General features: G+C 35.5%; 1 protein-coding gene across 3 annotated transcripts in view; it reads right to left on the bottom strand.

Moving 5' to 3' along the window:
* The window catches only part of LOC131062620 (transportin MOS14), a 260,300-nt gene that overhangs the window by 54,467 nt on the left and 179,075 nt on the right, over positions 1-26,758 (bottom strand). For 2 of the 3 annotated variants that reach the window (XM_057996326.2, XM_057996325.2), the window contains 2 exons: positions 3,381-3,432; positions 3,057-3,212 (listed from right to left, as the gene is read on the bottom strand). In XM_057996326.2, the coding sequence (XP_057852309.1) occupies positions 3,057-3,212; positions 3,381-3,432 (208 nt within the window). Of the gene's footprint in view, positions 1-3,056; positions 3,222-3,380; positions 3,433-26,758 lie in introns of all 3 variants that reach the window. The other variant, XM_057996324.2, reaches the window with a different exon arrangement.

The raw sequence follows: 26,758 nt of genomic DNA, 5'->3' as shown, positions 1-26,758 counted from the left end.
ATAGAGAAAAGAGAAAATTATAAAGCAGAGAATATCAGACTTAGAGAGTACATTGCAGGGAAAAGGCTTGAGAATCCCACCCTTATTTCCCCTATTACTGTTGATCGTGGACAGCATACACATTATGAGGCAGCAACAGATACACTCTCGAAAGTGAAGAAATGGATTGAGGATACGAAGAGACAAGCGAATGATTTTCTAACTCATTTTGTCCAAGCTTTTGACAAGACAACATGACTTATGTTGAAGATACAATATTTGGAGGGAGTTTGGGAAGAATTCCAACCCATCCAGGAGAAGACTATTCCACGCCTCAAAGCGTTGAAGAAGATTCACATGTCCACATTGATCAGGGAGAATATTGTGCACAATGGAGATAGATACGATTTCCATGGCTGGTATTGTTCATTAGCCATGAAGAAATCAACTTATGAGAGTGCACAAAAGAGTTGTGCAGAGATGGGAGGATCTATTCATGATATTCAGTCGAAGATCCTTGCCTCAATTGAGGAGTTATTGGGAGTTGATGTCAGTGAAGCTAGTGGGTTACACTTAGCAAAGTTGAGAGACAAAATGAAATTCATGTACTTCAATCAGTTGGACTCTTTGAAGAAGAGTCAGATAGATGACTTGGTCTCTTTGTTAATTCATGTTCATAGTTCGCAAAAGCTCATGCCAGATTGGGAGAACACTTTGGATGTTTGCTCGGATGCATTGGACGTGATTGACTTACAACGAGATACCTTACCCAGCGTTTCCATAGAGTTAGATTCCGTATTGGCTAGATTCTTGGATTATGATGTGAGAGAAAGAGATGCAGGACGAAATATTTTAAAAGATTCCCTATTTGATGACTAGGTATCTTTCTATTGGGCCATATGTTGGTGGCTCCATTTTTTATGTAAACCCTAATTAAGGCAACTCTAGGGCTTCGTTGGCATGATCTTGGCCCATGATTTTAGTTTAATCTTGGCCATCCATTTTGTATGAGACTATATATACCTCATTGCCTCTCATTTGTAAGAGAGAGATTTTGTAGAATTGTTGGTAGATATTGCAGATTTGAATATCAAATCATTGTTCGACTTGATGGTGATTTTTTGTTTGAGTGTTGTTTTGCATTCAAGGTTCTCAATTCCTCCAAGTTAGATTAGAATTTTAGATTTAGAATTTGCTTTCATGTTTGTTAGATTGAATGAAAGAATTGTTGAGTATATTTGTGTGGAATCTATTAATCAATACCACTAGCCTCTTGCTGATTTTAAGTGTGTTGTGGGTGGTCAACTGAAAATTTATGAAAGCTTAACTTGGATTATTATACGTCCATTGTTATGCATCAACTTGGATGGTCTAAATGTTTGATGATAGTAATTTGAAAATCTATGAAATACACCTTAGATGATTGCACTAACTCGTGTCAAAATCTGTTCGACTTGATGGTGAGACCTTGCCTAGTTTGATTCCACTAAATTTGTTCATCATTTCCTACATTCCTAGGTTTAGAATAGATTTCTTGAACCCTATTCCCTTTTGCCATTTTTTTTAGAAAGTCTTTGTTAGAATTGAGACAAGAACTACATTGCCAAATCCTAAGTTATTAGCACACCCATTCCATATTCATGATAAGCAAAGTTGGTTCGAACAATTGTGTCAGTCCCCAAGTGAAAACAGCAATTCACATCGACCATTGAGTTACCCATTCGTCAAGACCTAACTGTAGAAACCTTGGAGTCATTTTAGTTGTTCTTATCCTTAGCATCTGAGGTGATTTTGTTCAAGAGAGGGTAAAGTACTTTGGTATTTTATTCTGATGCTTGCATGTGCATAAAACACACATCAACAGTAAGCCAGTCTATTTGCAGCAGCCACCACACAGAAATGGGATACATTAAATAGACAAACAAAAAAATCCTATTCAAACCTTATTTAATGTAAAGAAAAACAACTCTTAAAACCTTACTTCTACCCCCCCCCCCCCTCAACAAAACAAAATTCGAAAAATTACTTCCAAAATTTAACATAACTCAAAAAATGACAGCTAATTTTGGACTAGGTATGGATTTACATGTGTGAGTGTGCACTTGTCTGTGTATATCAGTGGCTGTGGGTCTGTGTGTAATGTGCAGGTGCATTTGTGTCATTGCATGTGCACACACATTTATGTGGATGTATGTGTGCTTGTGTTTAAAATGATTAAAAAGTATTGTAATTTTCCTTCAAAATAGCAAAGCTATTTTCAAGCTAAACTATTCCTTTGTTCACTTTAAGCCTAGCTAACCCCAAACAGTTCTATCTTAAACACACACACACACACACATACAGAGTTGTTTACTTTCAGCCTAGCTAACCCCAAACAGTTCTATCTTCTCATGCTGTTACAGTTATGTCATATATACCATATTATATCATGTAGAAGCAAAGTGATAACTTCCACGAACTACTAAATGTGGAATAAAGAGGCCTCTCAAAATTGAAGACACAGAATAGGCGCATATCAAAAAAACTTTAGAACAGACTTAATATCCCCTAAATATCCTAGATATATAATTATTAAATGCACCGCCATTTCATCAGCTGTAGTTCTTAATCAATGGCCATGAAGAGGTATTATAACTGGTACTGGCCTCAAGAAATTAATCAACTACTGTAAGAATTTGAAAACCTCATTAACCAAGAACATGTATTCTGTTAAGAACTTGGTAGACTAAAGAATGCACCTCCTCAAGAATGGAAGTGGAAGCCAAAGTGTGACATATCCTTCCCTCAAGGTAAAGCAATTTATGGTTTCTCATTATTCTACATGGAATTTGTACTCAAACTGATTTCAGTTTTTACAAGTAGTCCTGGCAAAACCATTTATAACCCCTCCAATATGTAACCTATCAAAAAATCCAGTCATTCTCTGAGCATTTTACTCTTATGTTTCTATGCCATTCCAAAATAATTTGTGGAGTTTACAAAAAACTCATTACAATAGAACAATATTCTCAGGGAAACACTATTGCGCACCCAATTGACCCATATACAAATCAAAGGTCTTGATAATAGAAGCTCACCATCACAAACATGTCTCAAAGCCATTGCTGCTGCAGTTGAAGAATCTTCTGATGTAGTCATGGCCCTTGTTAAAATTTCTATTATAGAGGGTAGGAATGATGATGCACCAGATGCACTACCCAACCACTTTGAATAAGCTCCAATTGTTAAACAGGCTGCAACAACTTTCTTTGTATGTCAGATAAAATCATACTTGCACATTAATATTTCATATTCGCACATATATATTATTATATGTGAATGCCTTCTTGAGATGTAGATCATATCTAAATTTATAGGTGTCAATCTAAAAGATTAATTACTCCACATCTTTTACAAACTACCTGTCTGAAGAAGCTGAGGTTGAAGTGGTAGTTTCACTAAAAAACCAATAACCTGTAACATAAACATCTAAATTTAATATTTACTGTGCAGTATAATAAGACAATAAATATTTTTCAAAAGTATGAAAACACATAATTATGTTATTGCTTTATATGATGAAAGCCTATTCAGCTTTGCAAAAGGCTACAATGTAGATGTCACTTTACATGGAAGATAAGCAATTTTGTGTGTATGTTGGCAGATCATAAAGTCAAAACTTAAACTATCTATTCAGATTGATTTCTACAAAGAGTTTATAAATCGCATGCCCTTAATTATCTTATCCAGCTCAGCCGTATCAAAGCTATATCATGCGTTCATCTCAAAAGTTCCTTGAGAGCAATTAAATGGGCAACAAACTAAATTGGAGAGACTAAATGAAACAACTCCAAACAGAATCTGAACAAGAATGCATTCATGAGATCGTGTACTTTGTCCTATTTTTGAAGTTATCTCTAATCTATAACATAGGGCCATGCATATAAGGCTATAAGGGCAAAAACATTATACTTAATTAAAATATTTACTTAGTGAATCTCTTAGAATTAATGGTACCAGAGTTATCCACTATTTAGTTATGTTCATATAACCAATAATATGATTAGTATAAAAGGTATAGCTGAAACACATCAGCTTTTGTATCCAATCTCCGCACATTCAAGAACTATGGCACAGCAAATAGGAAAAAACTGAAATTGAATCTGAAGCTATTATATTAATGAGAATTTAAATGTCCTTTGATACCAACATGGTTCATCAGAGTTTAAGTTACAAAATAAATATTTACTTGCACCTAAAAGCATTACACATAACTACAAATAACTCACCAGGCTACATTTGATTCTCCTAACTTGGCAGGTTTTACAAAGTAGCAAAAATGTTACGAAATCATAAAGGTGATTTTGATTGGTAAGGACTGAAAAATCATCATCCCCCCCAAAAAAAGCCTTTGATTTTGATATTGATAACAGCTGAAAAATTAGCCAAAAAAAGAAAAGAAAGAAAGAAAAATTGTCAACAATTTCCTTGTTATCACAAAGCTTCCAAGACTTTTCTTCAAACTGTGGGAATATACAATCTAAAAATCTCACTATTGTTTATTTTATCATCGGTTCTTATATCTTAGTAACTTCAGTATTGTGTCATAGATAATTGCAATCTAAGATACTGATAAGGGTTCAGGTCTGAGCAAAGATACTCCAAAAATTATTTTAGGGTTGGTTATATCTTAAGCATCCATACAAAAAACATATATAAAATCATAAATACATATAGTTTAGCTTTAAAAAAGAAATTAAGTTCATAAATATTTTGGGCATACATATGAAAAGCATATAAAAACCATAAATATATATAAATTTACATAAAAATGGAAATTAAGTTCATAAATAGAAATTATTATATTACTAAATTCAAATTATTAAATAAGATTAAAAAATGGTACTAAACTAATAATATTGAAAGTAAACATACTATTACAATTTTAAATATTGAAATTTAAGTATACAATATAAAAAATTAAATATCATATTACATCGTGAAATATTTTTTCTACTCAAACTCCCTGACAATTCACTTTCCTGTATTTAATGAAACAAACTTATGATTAATAGCATTTCCCTTGTCATCTTCATGTTGAGATCACATGTGCAGAGTTGTGTGAGGAGAGTCATGATCAGAAACTATCTCAGTTAGCAGCCAAGTCACAAGTAGAATTGCAAGCGAATGTGAGTGGAATAGAACAGTGAAAAATCAAAGTTCCAATTGGTTTCAGCAACAGGTCTGCGTATGGTATTCTATTATGCGGGGACAACAAAATTATTTTGGGGTTGGACATGTTTTCAATGTTTAAACAAAAACAGATGAAATGTGTGGGTATATATATATTCCTATTTTCTTATAATTTTATTACTTATTATATAATTATATATAACTTTACCTATTTACTTATGATTTTTTAAACTATTAGATAATTAATAATTACATATAGCTTTACCAAATATCTTATATTTGTTTATACCATACATGGACTACTCACCAAAAACTCGCTCACGCAGCAACATAAGCTTAAAACGTCAAAACAAATCATCAATTCATCATTTTCTATTTTGTAATTTGCTGCTACGGGGAAAAACACCCTCCCAAGCATTTCCAATCTGATTTCCATCAATGTTTGTCAATTAATAAGTGGATTTGAAGCAGATTTGAAGTGGTTTTCAAAGCAAAATCAGATTCCTAGGTAGAATTTCTGATTTTTTTTCCTATGTTTTTCTAAAACATTTTATTTCTTTTTTGTTGCATCTAGATGAATAGAAAATGAACAATGGCCTTTCCTAAGTAGTCTAAACTGATTTAGAGTCATATGAACAAGATTTAACACCATTTTTTACAATTGTTAGTGTTTTTTTCACTTTTTTTTAAAGAATCTCTAGTCTTTCAAAGAAATTCAAACCCTAACAGTTTTTTTTATTTTTATTACTTTGAATGATGTCTAAAATTATTTAAACTAATTTAGATAGTTTGCGAAGTTTTTTCACTAAATATTAACTTTGTCTTTTCACTTTGTATGTGTAAATTAACGGTTAACCATTAATTGATAATGGCAAATATAGCTGGTTCAGCTTTAGGGTCTACCCCGTCAATAGATGCATGCCCATCTAGATATGTAGGAACTCGTCCTAAAGGTGCTAGAGATAAAACTTAGAAGTATGCCTTTGAAGGACCAGAACCTAGGTCGATAATATGCATTAAATGTGAAAGAGTATTTCATGGAGCCAAAAACCGCCTCAAATACCACCTTGTAGGCATCAAGAAGCATGATGCTAGGGTATGTCCTGGGGCCATAGAAGAAATAAAAAGAGACATTAATGCCATACTTGCAGTTGAAGAAGAGAAAAAGTTGTAAAGGGAGAGGGCAAAACTAGCCATGACAGCAGCCATAGTTAAAACTCAAGGTGTTTCAATTGACCTTGAAGAAGAAGAAGAAGAAGAAGAAGAAGAAGAAGCACTTCAGGGCATAGTGGGCTCTTGTCGTGGCCCACGTAACCGCAAACCCAACACCACCTTAGCCACCACTTCAGCTTCTTCTAGTAGAGCACTTGCTGCATCACCATCAATGCCACAGTCTATAGGTAATTATTTTGTCCCCTAAAACACACCCGGAGCAACACCATCATTAGAGGCAACTGGGTGGAATAGGGAGGTGCATGAGAAACCAGACATTGCATGTGCCGATTTTGGTGCTTCAACAACATCCCATTCAATGTGGCAAACAATCTTTATTGGCTTAATTTGGTTACCGCATTGACAGTTTCAAGAAAAGGATAAAAGGCCCCTTCTCGCAAGGACTTGGGTGGGAGGTTAGTAACTTAATCCACTTGATTTCATTTTTAAATGTTTTTCTTGTTTTTTAAATCAAAATTGTGTACCAAGACTCAATTTCACTTTGTACTTGTAGGTTGCTCACAAAATGCAGTTGATAGGGCAAGAGAAGTGGTGGAAAACCAAAGAAAAGAATGGAAAAAATATGGCTACACTTTCCAGTGGGTGGACAGATAGCAAAAACCACACCATAATTAATTTTTTGGTTGCTTAAAAGAACAATGTGGTGTTCTTGAAATCGGTGGATACCTCCAACAAGGTGAAAAATGCTGAAACTTTGTCTCTAATGTTGGAGCAAATTGTCATGGAGGTGGGAGTTGACAATGTCGTACAAATAATTAAGGATAATGCAGCAGCATATGTGGCAACAGGTAAAATCCTCCAAGAGAGACACCCCACACTTTTTGGACACCTTGTGCAACACGTCCTTGACCTTCTTTTGGAGGATCACAAAATATATCTACAATCACCCTTGGGTTCTTCACTTGATGAGAGAGCACAACCAAGAGAAAGAATTGGTAAGAGTGGGTGTCACAAGGTTTGCAATGATTTTCTTAACATTGCAAAGCATTCTTGGTGCATTGATGGCTTTGAAACAAATGTTTGTGAGTCAAGCATGGCTAGACTCACCTTATTCAGAAAATCCTGAAGGTGAGGGTGTTGCATGCATAGTCTTCGACAACCTATTTGCACAAAGAGTTACAAAGATTGTGAAGTTAACTTCAAAACATGAATATTTAATTATTCTTGATTCAAGTCTCTCATTATTAATTTGTAACTTCAATGATTAATCTTTTTGTAATTTGTATTTTTCAATCGTAGATCTCGAAGCCCTTGGTTAGAGTTATTCGCTTGGTAGATGGGGATCGAAGCCCAATGGGGTATGTTTATGAGGCCATGGATAGGGCCAAGGAGTCTATAAAAAATTACAAGGAGGAGGATAGACTCAAATTTAATCCCATCTAAGAAATTATTGATAAGAGGTGGAACAATTAGCTCCACCAACCCATTCATGCAGCAGGGTACTACCTCAACCCTTATTTTACGTTTCAGGATTCTTACTTAGATCCCAATGGAGAGGTCATGGAAGGTCTCACTACATGCATTCAGAGGATAATATCTGAGGTTGAGGTGAGGGACCTCGTTGTGGCCGAACTCCAAAATCACAAGGAAGCATGGGGTAAGCTATTCTCTTCAAAGCTGGCCAAGAGAGGAAGAACCACTCAAACCCCAAGTATAATATTTGAAGTCTAAAGTAATTAATAATTTGATTAAATATGTTTTCACTTTTTACTTTGTTTTCTAACTTTTCAATATTTTATTTTGCAAATGCTTGGTGGCAAAGTTGGGGTGGAAATACCCCAAATCTCAAAAAAATTGCCCTTAGAAGCTTATGTCGGCCTTGTAGTTCATCCAGTTGTGAGCGCAATTAGAGCTTGTTTGAGGCAATCCACATGAAGAAGAATAGAAAGTTAGCTCAAAAACACCTCAATGACCTTGTCTGTGTGCAATATAATCTTTGGTTGCGCATAAGGAAGGTACATGAAGCACCAGTTGGTCCAACTGATTTGGATGATATAGATCTTTACAATGATTGGACATCACAGGAGCAGCCTCTATTGTTTACCGAGGATGACATCTATGATTTGGAGAGGCAAGCTATGGAGGAGGGGTGGATTTGGATTCACACTGAATGACATTGAAGAGGATGAGGATGATGAGGATTCATTGCTAGTGCCAGGAGTAGCTAGAGGTAGAGCTACAACCAAGATGGAGGTCGAGCCATAGCCTGAGCCAGTCATACCGAGTGTGGAGGCATAGCCACAGTAGACATCTAGGAATAGACCCTCTAGTTCTACCTCTCCCCTAGTTTTTACTAGAGCTGAGAAGAGGAAGATGCAATTGTATTGATATATTTACTTTTAGTTTTACAAAAACTACTTACTATTTGCTTCCAGCCATCAACATTCCCCATGAGGATGCAATTTTGTACCCACTTTGCATTTAAATCAATTAAATATATCTAAACTTAGCTTGTTTCTGTTATGTACTCATTTATTGACTTATTGGATGCATCTCCTCATTGAATTTTGCAAAAAAAAATGCATTTCTAATTAAGTTTAAGCAATTTTCTAAGTTCCCGACTTTTTTGCTGAGTTTTTGCCAAGTTTTTTTTTTCGAGCCTTGGCAAGCTTTTGCTTTTGGCGAGCAGTTCAACTATGGTTTATACTATTGTATAATTAATTTCTTTTTATACCTATTTATTTACTCTCATTTATAATTTTTTAATTTATAAGTACATATAGATCTATATGAAAATGCATTTCTATATATATACTTCAATCTTTCTTTTTGTCGTCTTTATTTTTCTTTTTTTCCTTATGATTATCATTATGCATATATTATTTTATTCTATTAATATATTACTATTAAATTAATAGTATTTATTTATTATCCTTATTATTTTGGATGGTTATTTTTTTTGGATTCTTAATCCATTCTTATTAATTTGGTTGTTCCCCTTTAGAATGTCGAGAAATAAAATGACATTCCCTCTCCCCCTTTTTCCTTTTAGTCTTCTTGATTTCCATACCCATTAACACCCTCACTCTTTTATCTTGCTTGGTCTGCTAACAATCTTACATTTCTCTTCTCTTCTCTTGCTCTACTCCTGATGATGGATCATGGAGTTCGATCCGAAATGTCACTTATTAATTGAAGAAAAAAACTTACAGGTCAAAACCAGAAACTATGCACAAACATATTATGGACTGTGAAAATCAAATGGGTGTAATTATATTAGATTTTAAAGTATTGCATTAAATCAAAAATATTGGAATTTAAGTATATATTAAAATTAACATATTGAAATTTAAGTATATTATATTAAATCTTAAAATGTTTTTAAAGTTTTCTTCGATGAACACCCTAACAATTCATAACAAAATTTACAATTCATAGTATCCCCTCATCATCTTCATGTTGAAAGGCCATGAGCAAAGTGAAATTGTGTATAGAGTTGTTTGAGAAAAGTCATGATCAAAGGTTTGTCTAAAGACCATGAGCAAAGTGTCAAAGAGAGTCAGCAAAGAAAACAGCGTGGGGAATCAAAGGAGATGTAGGTGTATTTTTTCCTCTTAGGGAATCTAAGGAGTTTTTTTTCCTCTTAGTCTAAGGTGTGTAACTTTGTTCCTTCTGCTCAAGCTTGGCTCTAGGTTTTGGAGAGAATCCACCCTTTTGTCTTCATTGAGGATTCAGCAAGAAGTATGGTGCTATTGATAGATGCTCTTAGTAAGGCCTTATTGTGTGAGTGACAGATCTCAGCTTTCTTTTGGATAAATTAGTGTTGTCTCAGACAAGGTAACATCTGATTTGCACACAGAAATTTCCAAAATCGAACACCATTATGGATTCCTCGTGAAAAATTAGTTGGTACGTTTTTGTCCATAGTTCAAAGTTGTAGTTGAAGTTTCCCCTCAAAAATCAACTGGGGGAAAATCCTTGTAGGTGCACTACATTTCACAAAAAAAAAAATATATCAATGACAAGGTAACCAAAGTGTCAGTGCAGATAACTTAATGTTCAAGAACCAACAACATTATTCAATAAAACATCCATACTGCCCTCATCATTGTAGCTCACTGCAGCATCGTTGCTAATACCAACCACTTTGGAGAGGGATGATTTTGGTTCAATATCCTTTTATTCCACCAAAGTTGGGAACCCCACTTGTTGGTTAGAAAGATGCCTTATATCATCATGTGACACCTAGTGCTTTCTGCTTGTCCCATGTGCTGCACACAATTACAGCTGAAGCAGCACCTGCTGACTGGGTTGGCAGCAAAATTAAACATATGATGGACACATTTCTGAATGGTCTATATAAGAAACCCATTTTCGTGTATTTAAACCTGCTTTACCACAGCCCGCTCAACATTAATTCTAACAAAATGAAATCACAAATCACAAAATCTTGTTGGATATGATACAGAAAATCAGCAGACGTGTTCAATGCAATGGTAGTTTATTTTCAAATAAAAATGATATATAAATTATTTTTGGAGGTAGAAATTTATTTTGGTCACTTGGCATTTTGAAACCATAAATTGGGTTGTAGACTTTGTAATCACTCTGATTTGTGCATTGTCATGCATAATGATCTGAAATAAATTTCTGATTTTTCTATGTTTTTTCTGTGTTTTCTGATTTTTTTGGTGTTTTTGGAAATATTGGAAAATAAATGGAGGGAAATATATAATTAAATAACTTCTACCAATAAAAACAATTAATTTCACAAACACTCAACTCCATTTCATTAATTCTAAAATAAGTTGTGCATACCAGGTCCAACGCCTTAGCCAGGCAGGAAAGGTTAGCAAATAATAAATGTACGATTTTATTAACAATCTTCAACAGCAGTATACAGGTAAACTCCAAATTTGTAAGTGTATACATGACCCCAAAATCCCACGCCTAAGGTCTCAGGCAACCTTGACTGGTACGGCTAGCCTGTGAAGCAATTCTCACTTCCAATCTGCAATAAAATCTTCCCCAATCTACCTTCAATCAACCTTAGGATTCCCTATGAACTCTGGAAAAACTGAATTCAATGATGCACAATTATAATCTCTGAATGAGATCATCAAAGAGTGACCTTGGGTGATCTTCCACACCTGTAGACACTGATCTCACTAAGGGATTTCGTCCTCAACAAGCTTGAGACTTCAACAGCGAACCCTTGCTCTCCAAAAACTTCATTAATTTCCAAAACATGAATGAATTAATGAGCTCTCAAGAGCCTTTTTATAACCTTCTAAAAAACCACGACTTGGAGGAAACGGAATGCAGTTTAATAATTTCATTTCATCTCAATAAATAATTTAATGCAGTTGGCGCCCCCATAAAGGCTTAATAAATGACTTTATAATCATTAAAATAACTTGTGCATTTAATACTAATTATATCCCCTTAATATAAACTCATTAATTTAATTAATATTATTAAAGTCAAAACTTTAAAAAATTAATATTAAACATTAACTCCAATAAATGCCACTACCGCAACAATTCTTTAATTCTACCAACTACCCATTAATAGCCATGGTACCCTCCAACCATCCATATGACTTACTATAAAAAGTAAGTATGAGACCAAAACATCTAAGTGACTTACTAAAAATAGCATCTATCAAATAGCTCTGAATGATCCCTAGAAGGCAATCCAAGAATCAATTGATGAACTGAGTTGGAGAACACTAGAAAAGATACCAAAGTGTCTGCTGAAGAGCCCTGAAATACCCTCTAAGGAATCACCACGTTAGCCTACAAGGACCACTAATCATAAGCTAACCTCTGGAAATAATTGATGCTTAGGAAGGCGCAAAAATGGGGACATTACAATCCACCCTTCCCAAAGATTGCTTGTCCTCAAGTAATGACAAAGCAACTCCACAATCACCAAATTGATCCAAACTATAATCAAGAATGATCCCAGGGTCCCAAGTAAACCTAGGAGATCTGTAGAACCAACCTCTCAAAGCACTGTCCCACAAGATGCCAACCATGCTGCACTACACTACTTTGATCAAAATTGTTAGCCCACCATGCACTAACCACACTCTCCTCTCCTCAGTGAAGTCCAACATAGCAATACCACTGCCCAACTCAATCCAGGGCCATGGAAAAGAAAAAAATCAAAGTTTGAAAACTCAAACTCGACGTGGACTCAACAATCCAAAATAGGACTCGGACTTGAGACTCGACAAAAAAGAAAACCATAGTTTTACCCAAAAAATATAAGAAATTAATTTATTTAGATAACATAAAAGCCTAATTTGAGTATCAATTTGTCATAATTCAAACATTACACATGTCCTATGATCTTCAAACACTCAATATTTGAAATTTTATAATTCATACTCATAGTTTCAAACTTTCAAATGTATAACAGCATCATAAATTTATAAATGATTGCATATAATGATATGTCAAAATGAGAAAAACAACCAAATACAATATACATCTTCCTCTTTCCCCTTCTAATGTAACTCAATTTGCCAGGCCTCGAACTAAAAGGTGTTATAGTATCAAAATGATGATGAATAGTTTATTCAACATTGTCTTTTTGGATCTTAAATGCTCCTCTTCTCCTCTCCTTCCTTTCCTATTTTGGTGTTCAGCCCTATTTTGGTCAAGATTGGATAAAAAGAAGTGTACGAAAAGTCACTTTTTACTATTTTTTTTACCTCCCTAGCGACACCCAAGAAGATCCAAGAGTCCATGATGAAAACTCAGGAGGCTGAGTCTAGAACTTGAATAGTCCTTAGAGGACACTCAGACGAATACTCCCTAGAACTCTAGGGACTCGCCTCGGGAGTCAATGGCAAGTGGACTCGGCTACAGATTAGACTCGAGAATCTGGAGAGTTCTAGAGAGTCCTCAAACTATCCTACAAAACTATAAATCCTAGCATATCCCTTCAAGTTGTCCCTAAAATGAAATTGATCAATCACTACCAAGGGCCTGGTATAGAAAATGTTAGCACAACCAACTCTAAAATCTGCTAACCATGGAATGCCTTTGTGGTTACCAATTGAAAACATGTCATCAACAATTAATTTTGAAGTGTCCAAAGGATGATCCTGAGCACACCAATCAACACAACCAACTAAAGAATCTCCCACAACCCACTGCCATAAAGCCTGCAAGGGCTCAAAAACCTTCTACTCATAGACTAATGACACCATAATCAGTGCAGAAATGCAAAGGCAGCCGCTAACGATATGAAAGACCTTTGAAAACATAGGAGATGAGAGCATGTAAATCACTGATAAGACTTCTCCTATGATCAAATTACCTCTACTAACCAACTTAGACCACCAAATATTCTGCTGGACCAATAAGTAATACCAACTCATCTGTGTGTCAAGAACAAAGTCTCATCGATGCTGATTGGTAAGTGGGCAGTGGTGCTAACACTCATGGTAACAACTCCAAGGGCCTTTGAGAGATGAACCACAACAGACGGAAATCCGCTGTCCCGAACCAACTCCGAGAAGAAACTGTCAAAGCTTACAACACAAACCTTCATAAGATGAACTCCCCGAGTTTGGAAGGTCTGAAATAAACAATAACAACTGCTGCTCACTACTAAAATCAACAAAGCACAATCTGATTTGAGAGCTCTATGAAGAGAACAACAATAGTATCCATGGAAATCCCAAGTATGAGCATGTGAGATGAGCATTGTGTTGCACCTGCACAACCTAGAAGTGGCTGACAAACACTCCCAAGCAATCTCCAATTGATAATCTTCACTTCCTTGACAAATAATAGTGTGCCAACTCCCCTGAATGAGAACAAACCATGATGTAAAGTGACTGACCTGCAACCAATCCGCAAGTTCACAACTAAACATCTGAGTCATTCTTCGCCAAGAAACACTCCTAAGAGCATCCATATGATCAATGCTCCATTTCTTAGAATTTCTTTTAAATCCACTCATGGATGAACCAATAAAATCACATAGTGGCTGGTAAGAAAAGGAACAACTCCCTTAAGTCTGAAATTTTGATCCTTATCACTCCAAAGGTCACTCCCATGACTCTCAATAAACTCCATAAATTATTGTTGAAGATCCCAAGCATGGAAACTCAACCAAGAGTGAACTTTACCATATCTAAAAAGGTACACATCAAAACTCCCCTATGCAATCTTCATTGGTCTCCTCAGCATATTTCATAGCTGGAGGTCTCCCGAGAGGGTAACCAATTTTATAATTCCATTCCATCTAAATTAATCATTTGATGTAGTTGGTGCCCCCAAAAAGGCTTGATAAATGACTTTATAATCATTAAATTAACTTATGCAGTTAATATTCCTTATATCCCTCAATATAAAGTCATTAATTTAATTAATATTATTAAAGTCAAAACTTTAATAAATTAATATTAATCATTAACTCCAACAAATGCCAATATCGGAACATTTAATTAATTCTGCCAACTACCCAATAATAGTTGTTGTACCCTTCAACCGTCTAAATGACTTCCTATAAATAGCAAGCATGGGGCCAAAACATCCAAGTTACTTACTAAAAATAGTAAGTGACTATCAAATAGCCTTGAATGATCCCTAGAAGGCAATCCAAGAATCAACTGATGAACTGAGTTGGAGAACACTGGAAAAGACACCAAAGTGTCTGCTGAAGAACCTTGATTTACCCTCTAAGGGCCCCCTAATCACCACATTAGCCTATGGGGATCACTAATAATTAGCTAACCTCAAAAACTAACTGATGCTTAAGGTGCAAAAATAGGGATGTTGCATGATCACGATTACAAGCTTTGAAAGTAACTGGATCCTCATAAAACCCCCAAATCTGGTACTTGTATGGGTCCAATTTGGGGCAAATTTTCCACTTAATTCGCCTAAGGTCCCACCCAGGCACCTATGGTTAGCTCTGTGGAACCTATGGCACCTAAGAACAAAAAAATAAACAAAAAAAACAAATTATTTTGACATTTTTTATACAAAAAATTCTCGAAACAAAATTTTACCCTACAGTGAGGGCATCTGACTTGTTTTCCTTCAATTCACAAACACAAAGGACCAAAACAGCATTTTTAACCTCCAAGCTACCATTGTTGAGTTTTGAAGATTGCTTCATTTTACTTCAAAGGCAAGGGCTACAAAAGAATTGAACCTACACCAATAGGGGACAAATAGCTGCACTAAGAAGATTTAACCATAAAAATGAGTGAATCTTTAAAAAAATTTCAAGTTTTTTCAATTTTTTTCAAGTTTTGAATTCTTTTTTTAACCTTTTATGCATGAATAAGGTAATGCCATTGTTTTAATATATCTTAAGTTGTAGGGTTGTAGATTTGTAATTTTTTTGTTTTATGTTCATGTAGAATCATAGTTACCAAGAGACCCGTCTCCTACCCCTAGAGATGCATATTGGAGATGAAGACGCATCTCCGATACCGGAGACGTCTCCGGAAACTTTTTGACGCATAGGGTGCTTTTGGCTACCATCTCCTGCCATCTCCAAAGTCTTCCGAACAAAAATTGACATCTCCTACTAAAAAACTTAGGGCAAAATGCAATAAAAGGGCAAAAAAAATAAAGAAAATAAATAAAGTAAGCTTGCAGCAAAGCAAAGTCGTAGGGAAATGAATAATAAGAAATCGTTTTGTAGGAAGACAAAAATCCATGCTAAGTTATAGTGATCGGATCTACTGATAGTGTAGACTTTTTGAGAGGATTTATTTTTTATCATTGTAATAGTCTAAAGAGAAATTGACTTTACTAATTTTTGACAATATTGAGTGTGCTCAACATCTATATTACCTTACTTTCACTAAACAATCCAGACTAGCTATGGTATCAGCAGTATAAGCAATTTTAATGTCAATTTTTGTTCAATTTTAAAATTAATGTTAAACTTTACCACTGTTCTTGTTTTCAAAGTTCTCTAACATGATATTTTTTGGAAATTATTCAATTATATTTTTTTTAAATTGGCATCTCCAAGTACCCTTGTCTCCTATTTTTGAAAATTAGTCGTACCAGTACCGGTACCAATCTCCAAAGTCTCCAAGTACCCCCGTCTCCTGGTAACCTTGTGTAGAATGGCTAGAAGTTCTATTTCAGTTGCCCCCAATGTAGAGAGTTCATTTAAATTTGATGCAGCGCCACCTCTTTGGTGACATATAACAATAATTGAACAAACTCCTAGTGATAGGCATTATTGTTGGCATTGTAGCCACTGCAGAACTGAACATAAGAGCTCATACATTCGAATGATAGCTCACATGTGCAGTATTACTAGCTTGGGAAAAAATCCTTGTAAAAGGTGAAATTAAAAAAAAAAAGTTGTCAAAGCTACAAATAATGGGATATATTAAAGAACAAGAGGATGCCAACATTGTAAGTAGGAAATCAAAAGAAAGAGCACATCCTCTTGCCAAGAAAGGCTTGTAGAAACTTATCACAACCAGCTGGCCCACATCCTTTCATGCCACCATCTTCTTAAGAAGAAAACTCCCCCTTCCTTTGACATAAAAGAGGCCCATTGGAAAAGACCGTCAAGAATGGAGCAAGAGAGGTTGTAGGTGCAATCTCATTGTATTTATGGCAATGGGCTCCCTTTCAACCTTGTTAGAGCACCATATTGACGAGATATGGTGGTTTCTGTTGCTAATGCACCTACTAATTACATTAGTCCAAACTACGACATGGTGCTAACCACCTTACTAGTAAAGAAGAAAGCTTCAATAGAAGCATCATTGAGAACAATCAAATATACATGGCCCAAAACAATTGTGTCCATTTCTAATGGATGGAAAGATTGAAAAAATAGACCACCAATCAATGTCATTGCAATGTCCCCTAAAGAGGTTATATTTTTTGAAGCAATAGATTACGAGAGGCAAGTCATAACAAACAATTCTAAAAATTTCAGGTCACTTGGTTCTTGAGTGGAGGGTACATATCAGCATAGTTTTTGAACATTGTGTGCTATTCTCTCATTCCAATTTTATATTGCAAAAAATTGGAAAGTTATCAAGTGGGTCAAAGAAATCTACAAGGAGGTTGAAGAGATTCAAATATTCATGACTAATCATCACATGTCACAAGGCATCTTCACAACCTTCTCTAACTTTAAGTTGCTCAAGGTAATTTATATTTAACTTCTTAGTATATTTTTTTTTAAATTAATTGTTTATATCTAATGTGTCATCTACCTATAATATTTTACTGTTCCTTTTTTTTACACTATGTTAGGTTGTCGAAACTCAATTTGCATCACACATGATCATCTTAAGATGACTTGTGGAGGTCTTAGATGCATTGAGTGCTATGGCCATCACCAATATTTGGAGTATACGGAGGCAATTAAGCACAGAGAGCTGAAAAATTCAAAGCATTGGTCCTTTATGATGAGTGGTGGGCTTGAAATTCGGCGAACCTTGTGACACAAGTCAAAACCATCCAAGATTGGATTTTCCAAGTTCATCTTCCTGATCCTAAGGATGAGTATGAAAAAGAGCTCTAGGTTCAGAACTTGCAAGAAGGATTTCTTGTTACAAGCAAAGAAATTTTGGCAGTCTTCTTCCAAAAGGAAGAACTGTGAACCTTTGTCAAGATCTAGCAATCATGATAAATGCTCTCAATTTCAAACATAAGAATGGGAAGATAAAGTTTCCAACCAATTCTTTCTACCTTCTCTATCAAAACAATGTTTTGAGTGCAATCAAAAAGATGAAATTTATCCCTAGAGTCCAATTTCACTATTAGCATTTGGCCTCAGCAAAAACAATTGGTACAGGCAGATGGCCCCAAGGGATCATTTTGCATCTGGCTTGGGTGGAGAGGGGTGTTAGCATGGCAAATGCAGCAGCTGGCTAGGGTAAGTACATGATTAAGAAAGCTCACATGATGTGGTGCTCATGTAGCTTGCACAATGTAGAGCTCATGTACCTCACACAACGTGTTGTACACAACAGCGCACAACAGGCCAACCAATGTATAGCAGTTGCTTGAGTATGAAACATGGCCATTCTAGCTGCAATCATTTACTCATGAATGAACCAGAGCCATAGGTATTATTGGAAAAGCTATACACCATAATAGCAATATAATCCTTTATATGCTGATGGTTGCTTCCAACCATCCATTGTACTGTCTGGTACTTACATAAACAACATTCACTTTGAGTTACAAAGTATAGTTGTCAAAATGTGGAGTCAAATCCATAATGGAACCTTACCTGCTCCATTGCATTTCACTATATCCTGCTTATTCATTCTAAACAACTGTATATGCATTCATATTGTATGAGCATGCATGTGCCCTGAAATAGGTAAACAATGACAATTATCCACCAATATAATATTCAATTATAAATTAATTTAAGATGAAAGAAATGTAAGGAAAAACAGTAAAAGTCTTTCAACTTTTGTCCTCATTAGACCCCACAAGTCAATAAAAGGGACACAAACAGAATGTGATTATATGTCCTTTCAGAAGCTGAATTTAGCCTAATTAGTACTATCAACAAACCCAGCGAAGGAGTTTAATCATAAAATTTCTCTAAAAATGTTAAGTAACAAAAACAATCCAAGGGAAGTGCTTGCATACCATAAATCTTATTTTGATAACAAAGAGTGTGCAATTGTTACATCTTTCGTTCAAGAAGCCATCTGAAATAAAGAGATCCAATTCAGCACACCAATGCTCTTATAAATTAGGTAAATTTTGCCCTTGGGTACTGTTGTGACCATTTCACACATCGCCCCATTGAAAATGGGAACCCCCACTTTTTTCTACTTTATAGGTTAGTTTTTAAGTCTTTTAGCTATTAGCCTTGCATTTGGAAGAAGTGAAGTATCTCAAGTGGCCAAGATGTGATCAGGACAAGCCTCTCTCTCTTCAAGATGAGGCCTCTCTCAGCATTGCCAGCCCGATCGCTTCTCATCCACCTCTTTACCTTCCCCACTTTCTAACTTCATACACCCTCACTCCCTACTCTATTCCTTAGGCTATCTTCCTCTAACCTTCATTCCCACCTTCAACTCCTTTACTACCTCCCACTTACCATTCATAATCTTCACTACATTCACTCTCCCTACACAATACACTCGATACCTTCTCTTTACCACTTCCCCTCCCTTTCTACCCTTCACTGTCACCCATTCCTTCCATTCCCCCTATGGCCTTTCTTTACCACCTCTTTCATCCACACCTTATTTCCTTCACATCTCCCACTTACATGGCATTGTCGGGACCCACCATAGACTTTAAAAATGGAGTTAAAAGTTTTTTTGGGGAACTTTTATAATGTGGTATGATGGCCCCAACCGAATTTGGGATTTAAAGATTTAAAAAAAGTTTTGTAAAGTATTGTGATTTACTTCAAATTCCCCTACCACGTGGCATGTTTGGGTCCCACCAAAACCTTATGGCAAAGAGAAAAAATATTTCTAAGGCATTTACAATGCCACCTTGTAGAGGCCAGCCTTTCTTTGACTATTCAAGAAAATCAAATCAAGTCATGCACTTCTAGCTACGACTCAAAGCAAGGGCTAAAGATCGATTCATCCCTCTAGTTGTTTGACTAAAAATCAAAAATTTGGCTCAGGCATGAGAAAAGGTTGAGTCATTCTAGACTAGAACGCTTGTCGTTATAGGCTAAAACCATATTGGTTTTCACTTAGAGCATATTTTCCTTTTTTATCACGGCATTCTAGCTCAAAACCTCATCCAATGACCAAACACCTTGTCCTTTGCCTAAGCAAGCTGTCCAAGGCAAGAACACTAGGTGTTCTAAGCTAAGATGCTACTCATTTGAGATTAGAGCATCAATCACCCTAGCTCAAATCCCCATCCTTTGACCAAACACCTTGTCCTTTGACTTTGATGATCTATCATTAGTCAATTCCCATGATCAAGTCTAGTTCGAATAAGGTGAAAGGGAGAAAGCAACGCCTTGATCTACACATGATGCAAGACATTCAATAGGTGCGATGAATGGAGACCTTGATGAAACAAAATGCAAATATTCAATGAAGCTATCTCCACGTCTGGCATCCGTACGATGTAATTCCTACGACCCATGCAAGGAAGGTTCTAAGTTCGAGGAAGATTAAAGTGATAAATGAAGGATATTCATGAAGGGTGGTCATATAAATGTGAGCCTATGAAATCAGTGCCTTATGATGTTAAGTTCGATATAAGTCATTAAATCCAAGGTAATTGGCATTATCACGATCAATGAAGCAAGGAGTTCCAAATAGAGCAATTACTTGGTATGCAAAGTTTGATATTGCTCATCCATATTTAATGGGATTCGCCTTATGTAATACATTTGGGAGCTACAATGTCAAGGCAATTTGATCGATGCAATCAATTAAATGAGACTAACTGATTTCACAATTTGCAAAATTCGAAGTCTTACATAAAGGCATCATTGGACCATATTTAATAAGAGGTATTAGCCTTTATGAATAGATTGCAAGAGGATCTAATTCAAGGAGCAAAGTTCGATGTTTTGATGCAAGGCATTTGATAAATGTTGCCTTACCATTAAAAGTTGGTGGTCAAATATTGAATACAAGAAGTGAGTTTAAAGTTCCATAGGCCACGATTTCATGCATCAAGACCGTCATTTAAAGATTGCTATCAATAGTAAATGGAGGTGGTCAAATTTTGTCATCCCTATCAAAGGCACATTAAATTCAAGACACCAAATCGCTGTGATGATGTATCGACCTCCCTGAGAAACAATAAACTTAAATTTGATCATTTCATTTGATCAAATTAGATCGATTTTGCTCTTATATCTGCAATTCAACCTTCTGATTATACTCAGTGATACATGTTTGAATTGGCATTCCTTTGGGATCGTATTTCATTTTGGCAAACTCGTAAGGTGAGGTGATTCTTATTTTTGATATAAGCTACAGCGAATTTCACCCTTTTGTTTGACAGCAATTTTCATTTATACACAAGTGAGGTCACTGGTAGCATCAAACTTGGTCATCTTGGACAGCGAATTCATCTCCACATGCAGCGAATTGGACGAAGAGACTAAGACGGTATTCAGTAATGAGTTTGTGAGTGAAAACAATTCTCATTGAAAGCATAGCGATTCACTTAAGACAGCGAACTGCATTCATTTCTTATCAAGGTCCAGCAATCTGATTTTGATCAGCCAATTGCCATTTCTAATCATACTGAATTACCAGAGGGAGGCAATCAGGCCCAAGACTACAAGCAAATTCATCAAACAGGACAGCGACATTGATTTATCCTTATCCAGCGATCCTTCTATGTGTTCAAGATCATACCATTTTGTCAAAAGAGAGATCCAGCAGTTCATAAATCAGATTGTTTGACATATATCGCAGGCTGAGATAAGGCATTTCTACCACTGTTGTATCAGATCACACTTTGTTTCATGGCTGATTTGCTTCCATTCAATGAGATCCTTTGTCATTTTAATCATCCTCTAACATTTATAAGGGCTGTCATTAGTATAGATGAGCATGTTTTAATCAAGGGTTACAAATCTTAGCTTAGGCAATTGAGAGATTTTTGTTTGCAAATAATATCTCATTTCACAAAACTAACTTAAACAACTCTTACAGGTGAAGGCTGGCAGTGAATGCAAGGAACATTACCAGCATGATGATATGTTAGCACACCTCAATTGTAACACTTCAAGTCTCAAGTTCATACAAGGCAACTGATAGGATCATCATCAAAGTACAAGAAGACTCCAGGCATGATGAGGATCAATGCATTCAAGGCAAAGGAAGGATCAAGCATAGGCAAGACAAGGTCTACATCGAAAGCAACATCAAGGCAAGGAAGTAGCAATCAACGTCAAGCACTTAAGACGGAAATCTTTCACAATCTTGAATTTCCTTCGGAAATCCAAGAATAATTGCCAGTATAACTAGATGGAAGCTCAAGAATGCACAAGATCAAGACAAAAGATAGTTTCAGAATAGTTAATCAAAGTTAGAAGACCAACTTGAGCAAAGCCATCATCACATCAAGAGCTGGACATGTTGAGTATCAAGAGATATGCCTCATTCATTCAGACACTTGTGATGAGTTACAAGGATCGAGCAAGCTGAGGTGGTGCCCAGTCATCATTTATCCAATCATATCATTTCAAGATAAGGCATCTAGATTCAATATATCTAACTCATCCTACAAAGGAGATAACTACCACATGGGCACAAATTTCGATGCACCTACCATTGTCATTTATTGGTTGAATTTTCAGAGGACATGTGTCCCATCAAATGTAATTTTATCATTGGTCAAGCATTAAATGCTTCACAATGAGTTTTTATCTTCCCATCGTGGCCATTGATTGTAAATCGATCTGAGCCACCGAATTGTAATGAGAGCACTATATAAGGCTCCACTTCTTCATTTGTAAAAGTTAATAGCAAATAGATAGAGTTCAAGAAAGTAGCAGAGTATAAAATAATTAGACTAGAGTAGGAAGAGAAGGAAAAGATTGTTGCCAAGACTGAAAAATAAATTGAATGAATGATTCAATAATCGGATAATCTATTCAACAATATACAAGCGTATATAAAGAGATTACAAGACGACGTTCTAAATTAAGAACAAGTCGTTTAAAGTGAACTACTAAAAAGTTAAATGCTAAATAAAGCTTAAAAGCTAATTAACTAAAAAGCTAAATGACCATTAAACAAGGAACTAAATATAGGTGACTAAAATATAATTAAATATTCTAATACCCTCCCTTAATGGTCATTCTATCTACTAACTAGCCTACAGAAGACACTGCAGGTCTTTTGATCACAAATGAAAAGAACACTTTGTTGTGGTGGAGATCCTCCTTGGATCTGTTAATGACCAAGAATACCAAAAGCCATCCAAGCTAATGTAGCCTTCACACGCGAATTAGAGATCTGGCACACACGAATTACTGAAGCTTGAAACAATTTTGAGAAAAAAATCAGCAAACCCTTTTGCAAAAGAGTACCAACTCCAAAACTGATTGCAAGATACCATAGTTGCAGATGTTTGCCCTGGCAGGTACGACCCAAACTGACTGCAAATCGAAAAACCAAGAAATCTGAGGTTAGAAATCATCGTTTTTGTGGAAAAAAACGGTAAAACCCAGATAACTAAAATCTTACGCGAATATCGCGGATTACAGATGAGATAATTTTTAAGGGAAAATTATAAACCCTGGGAACAATTTTTGAGAAAAAATTGTGAAAACCCTCCCATGATTTTTTGTGGAAAAAATCAGAAAAACGAAAGACAATTTTTCAGGAAAAAATCATGAAAACCCTGGGACCTGTAAGACAAGGTCTGGCCTAAATCAATCTGATCAAGGCAACGATATTCAGATATCTTGAAACTGCACTGTTTCCAAAAGTTGTGGCAGCTGTTGAACTTCTGTCTATGTTCCAACATGATGTTGGTCAAAGATGCCATCACAGAAACTGAGCTTGAACGTGGTCAACCTAGTGAAGGCACAAAGAATGAGATGGAAGATTCTGATTAAAAATCAGAATAGAAGCACCTGCACAAAAAATCTGAAACCCTGGAGGAGAATTCTAAGGCACGAATTTCAAGGTTTGGAAGAAACCCAAAAATTAAAATTTTTCTGCAAACTTAAAACCTGAAATTTTTCCTGAAAATAATCAGAAAAAATAATAATTTGCAGAAAATAAAAAAATACCCATGATTTTTTTGGGGGAAAAAAAACAGAAAAATATTGACAAAATAGGGCAGAAACCCTAGGTCGGATGTACAGCATAAACAACGCCCACAGAATTAGCAGAAATCGCTGACTGTTTTTAAATTCCAAGGCAAATTTGCTGGCACAAAATTTGAGGCACAGAAAACGAGGCAACCAGAAAAATCTGAGATCAACCCAGAAAAGATCTCGAAAAACCCACCAAGAATCTAAAATCAAAATACAAATCTGACGGCTCAAAAATTGAGGCACAGAAAATGATGCATCCAGAAAAATCTGACGACGACCCAGTTGAGGTCTCAAAAAACCCACCAAGAATCTGCAAGCAAAATTAAATTTCGACTTGAACTGAAAGGTCAAAACCCTAGTATAAAATTGCAGAAACCCTAGGAAAATTTTCAATCTGCAAAAAAAAAATCTCCAGGATGCAAGCCCGAAAATCTCTAGAACCCTAAAAAAACATGAACTGCTGCCCAGCACAAAGAAATTCGCCCACGAACAAGAAACCCTCGAAACCCACAAAAAGCCTTCAAGAAAGCAAAATCATTTTTTTTATAAAAAAACAATTAAAAAAAATCTCGAAAATATTCCAGAAAGAAGGCCAAGAATTTTTATTAAAAAATTCGTCAAACTTTAAAGAATCCCATCGACCCGCTCTAATACCATGAAAAATAAATTGAATGAATGATTCAATAATCGGATAATCTATTCAACAATATACAAGCGTATATAAAGAGATTACAAGACGACGTTCTAAATTAAGAACAAGTCGTTTAAAGTAAACTACTAAAAAGCTAAACGCTAAATAAAGCTTAAAAGCTAATTAATTAAAAAGAAAAAACTAAATGCTAAATAAAGCTTAAAAGCTAATTAACTAAAAAGCTAAATGACCATTAGAAAAGGAACTAAATATAGGTGACTAAAATATAATTAAATATTCTAATAAAGACATTGTTGCAAGAAGCATGTAAACTTCATTGAAGATATGGTGAAATAGATATGTTGATTCAACAATTTGCATGGTCTCTACTTCTCAATTTATTTTCATGTTGTTTAGATGAATGGAAGACTTTGTGTGTGATCAATGGTGAAATTCGTATATCCATACTACTAACACCTTGCTGATGGTAAAGTGCCTTGTGTAGTCAACTGGATCCATCTTAGCCAAGCTTAACTTATATTATCGCTTCTTCATTGATAGGCATCAACTTGATGGTGTCTATGATTGTGGTGATGATTTGAAAATCATAACGCTATAGCCTTGTGGAGATGTTTGTTGCATGTCGAAGCAAGACTTAGTTGAATTCCACCAGAGATTGTCCATTGCTCTTACATTCTAGTAGATTAGCTTCCTAAACCCTATCCTTTTTTCCTTTTTTTCAATCAAGTGAAATCCCACGTTCCAACATCATTTGAGCATTCAAGCATTCAATGTAAAACCACCTTGTGATCCCAGCAATATCACATCATATACAATTGAGTCTATCCAAGAGCACGCCAAGACCTAACATTAGAGAACCTTGGAGTCGTCCCACTTGATCATGTGGCATAGCATTTGGGAGTCTTTATTCAAGAGAGGATAGAATACTTAATATCTTATTTTGTGTTGCATAGTGCGTAAATACACTATCAACAGCTACCTAGTAAAGGTATCAATCCATGGCAATAATATCAGGTCACAAAAATGTAGGTTGCAATGTAATGGGTGATCCAAACTCAAATTGGCTCAAAACAAGTCAAACCAGCTACACTCGGTCAAACTCACAATAACATGGTCAACTTTGGCTTGACTCGGTAAATTCAAGAAAACCCAGAAATACTTTGCACACACTCAATCAAACCTCAACAAGATTCGACTAAAATTGACATATTAAAAATTATTCAGAACTTGGAGCATTGTACATTTCTTAAAAATTGTGTTTTTAGGGGAAAAAAGAAATTAAGGTTGTCAGTAGACTTCTACTCTTTGGCTTGCAATATCATCCAAATCCATCTTATGTGACTTTGATAGGCAGGCGTGGACTCGTAAGTCATAGAATGGTTTATAACTTCTTCGAAGCTCACCATTCCACATTGTGTTTCTCATGTTATGTGCAAAATATTGCTCACATTAACTAAATCCTGAAATAACAATCTTGCACCGGTGACGACTAGATTTAAGGTTTTAAATTTTCCTTGTTAATAGACATTTTGCACAGTTCTGGATTTGTATAGCTACATGATGCACGCTTTAGTGAAAAGACTCAAAACTAGCATGGCTTTTGTCACCAGTTCTATTTTTCTTTATCTACACACGGAAATAATTCTTTCAATCAGGGCTTTCCCAATCATAGATACTCTTTCAATTCTGTACCCCTAAGGTTATGACTCTGTGGAAAAGCTTGGGAACAGTCATGGCCATGTCAATCTTCCTATTTCTATAAAGAATTATATGTTTGTGTTGATCTGCTTTTCAACAGCTAGAAGGACCTGGGTTTTTCTTTTATTTTAAATCCCTTCTTTAAACTTCAAACAAATGCAATTGAAGTTAAAAAAACTATAGCACTCAATGAGTAATGTAAGCAGATTATGGAAAGCAATGGAACTCTATAATATGATCCTGTAATGGATCTTTATGTACAGATTTTGCAGAACTTTTCCATTTCTACTGAAGATGAGGTCACTTCTAGGCTTAATGATTACAGTAGGGTATTAT

Source organism: Cryptomeria japonica, chromosome 6 (assembly GCF_030272615.1).
Source record: "Cryptomeria japonica chromosome 6, Sugi_1.0, whole genome shotgun sequence".
Lineage (NCBI taxonomy): Eukaryota > Viridiplantae > Streptophyta > Pinopsida > Cupressales > Cupressaceae > Cryptomeria > Cryptomeria japonica.
The sequence above is the reverse complement of the archived record's forward strand: the minus strand, read 5'-3'. Positions and strand labels throughout refer to the sequence as shown.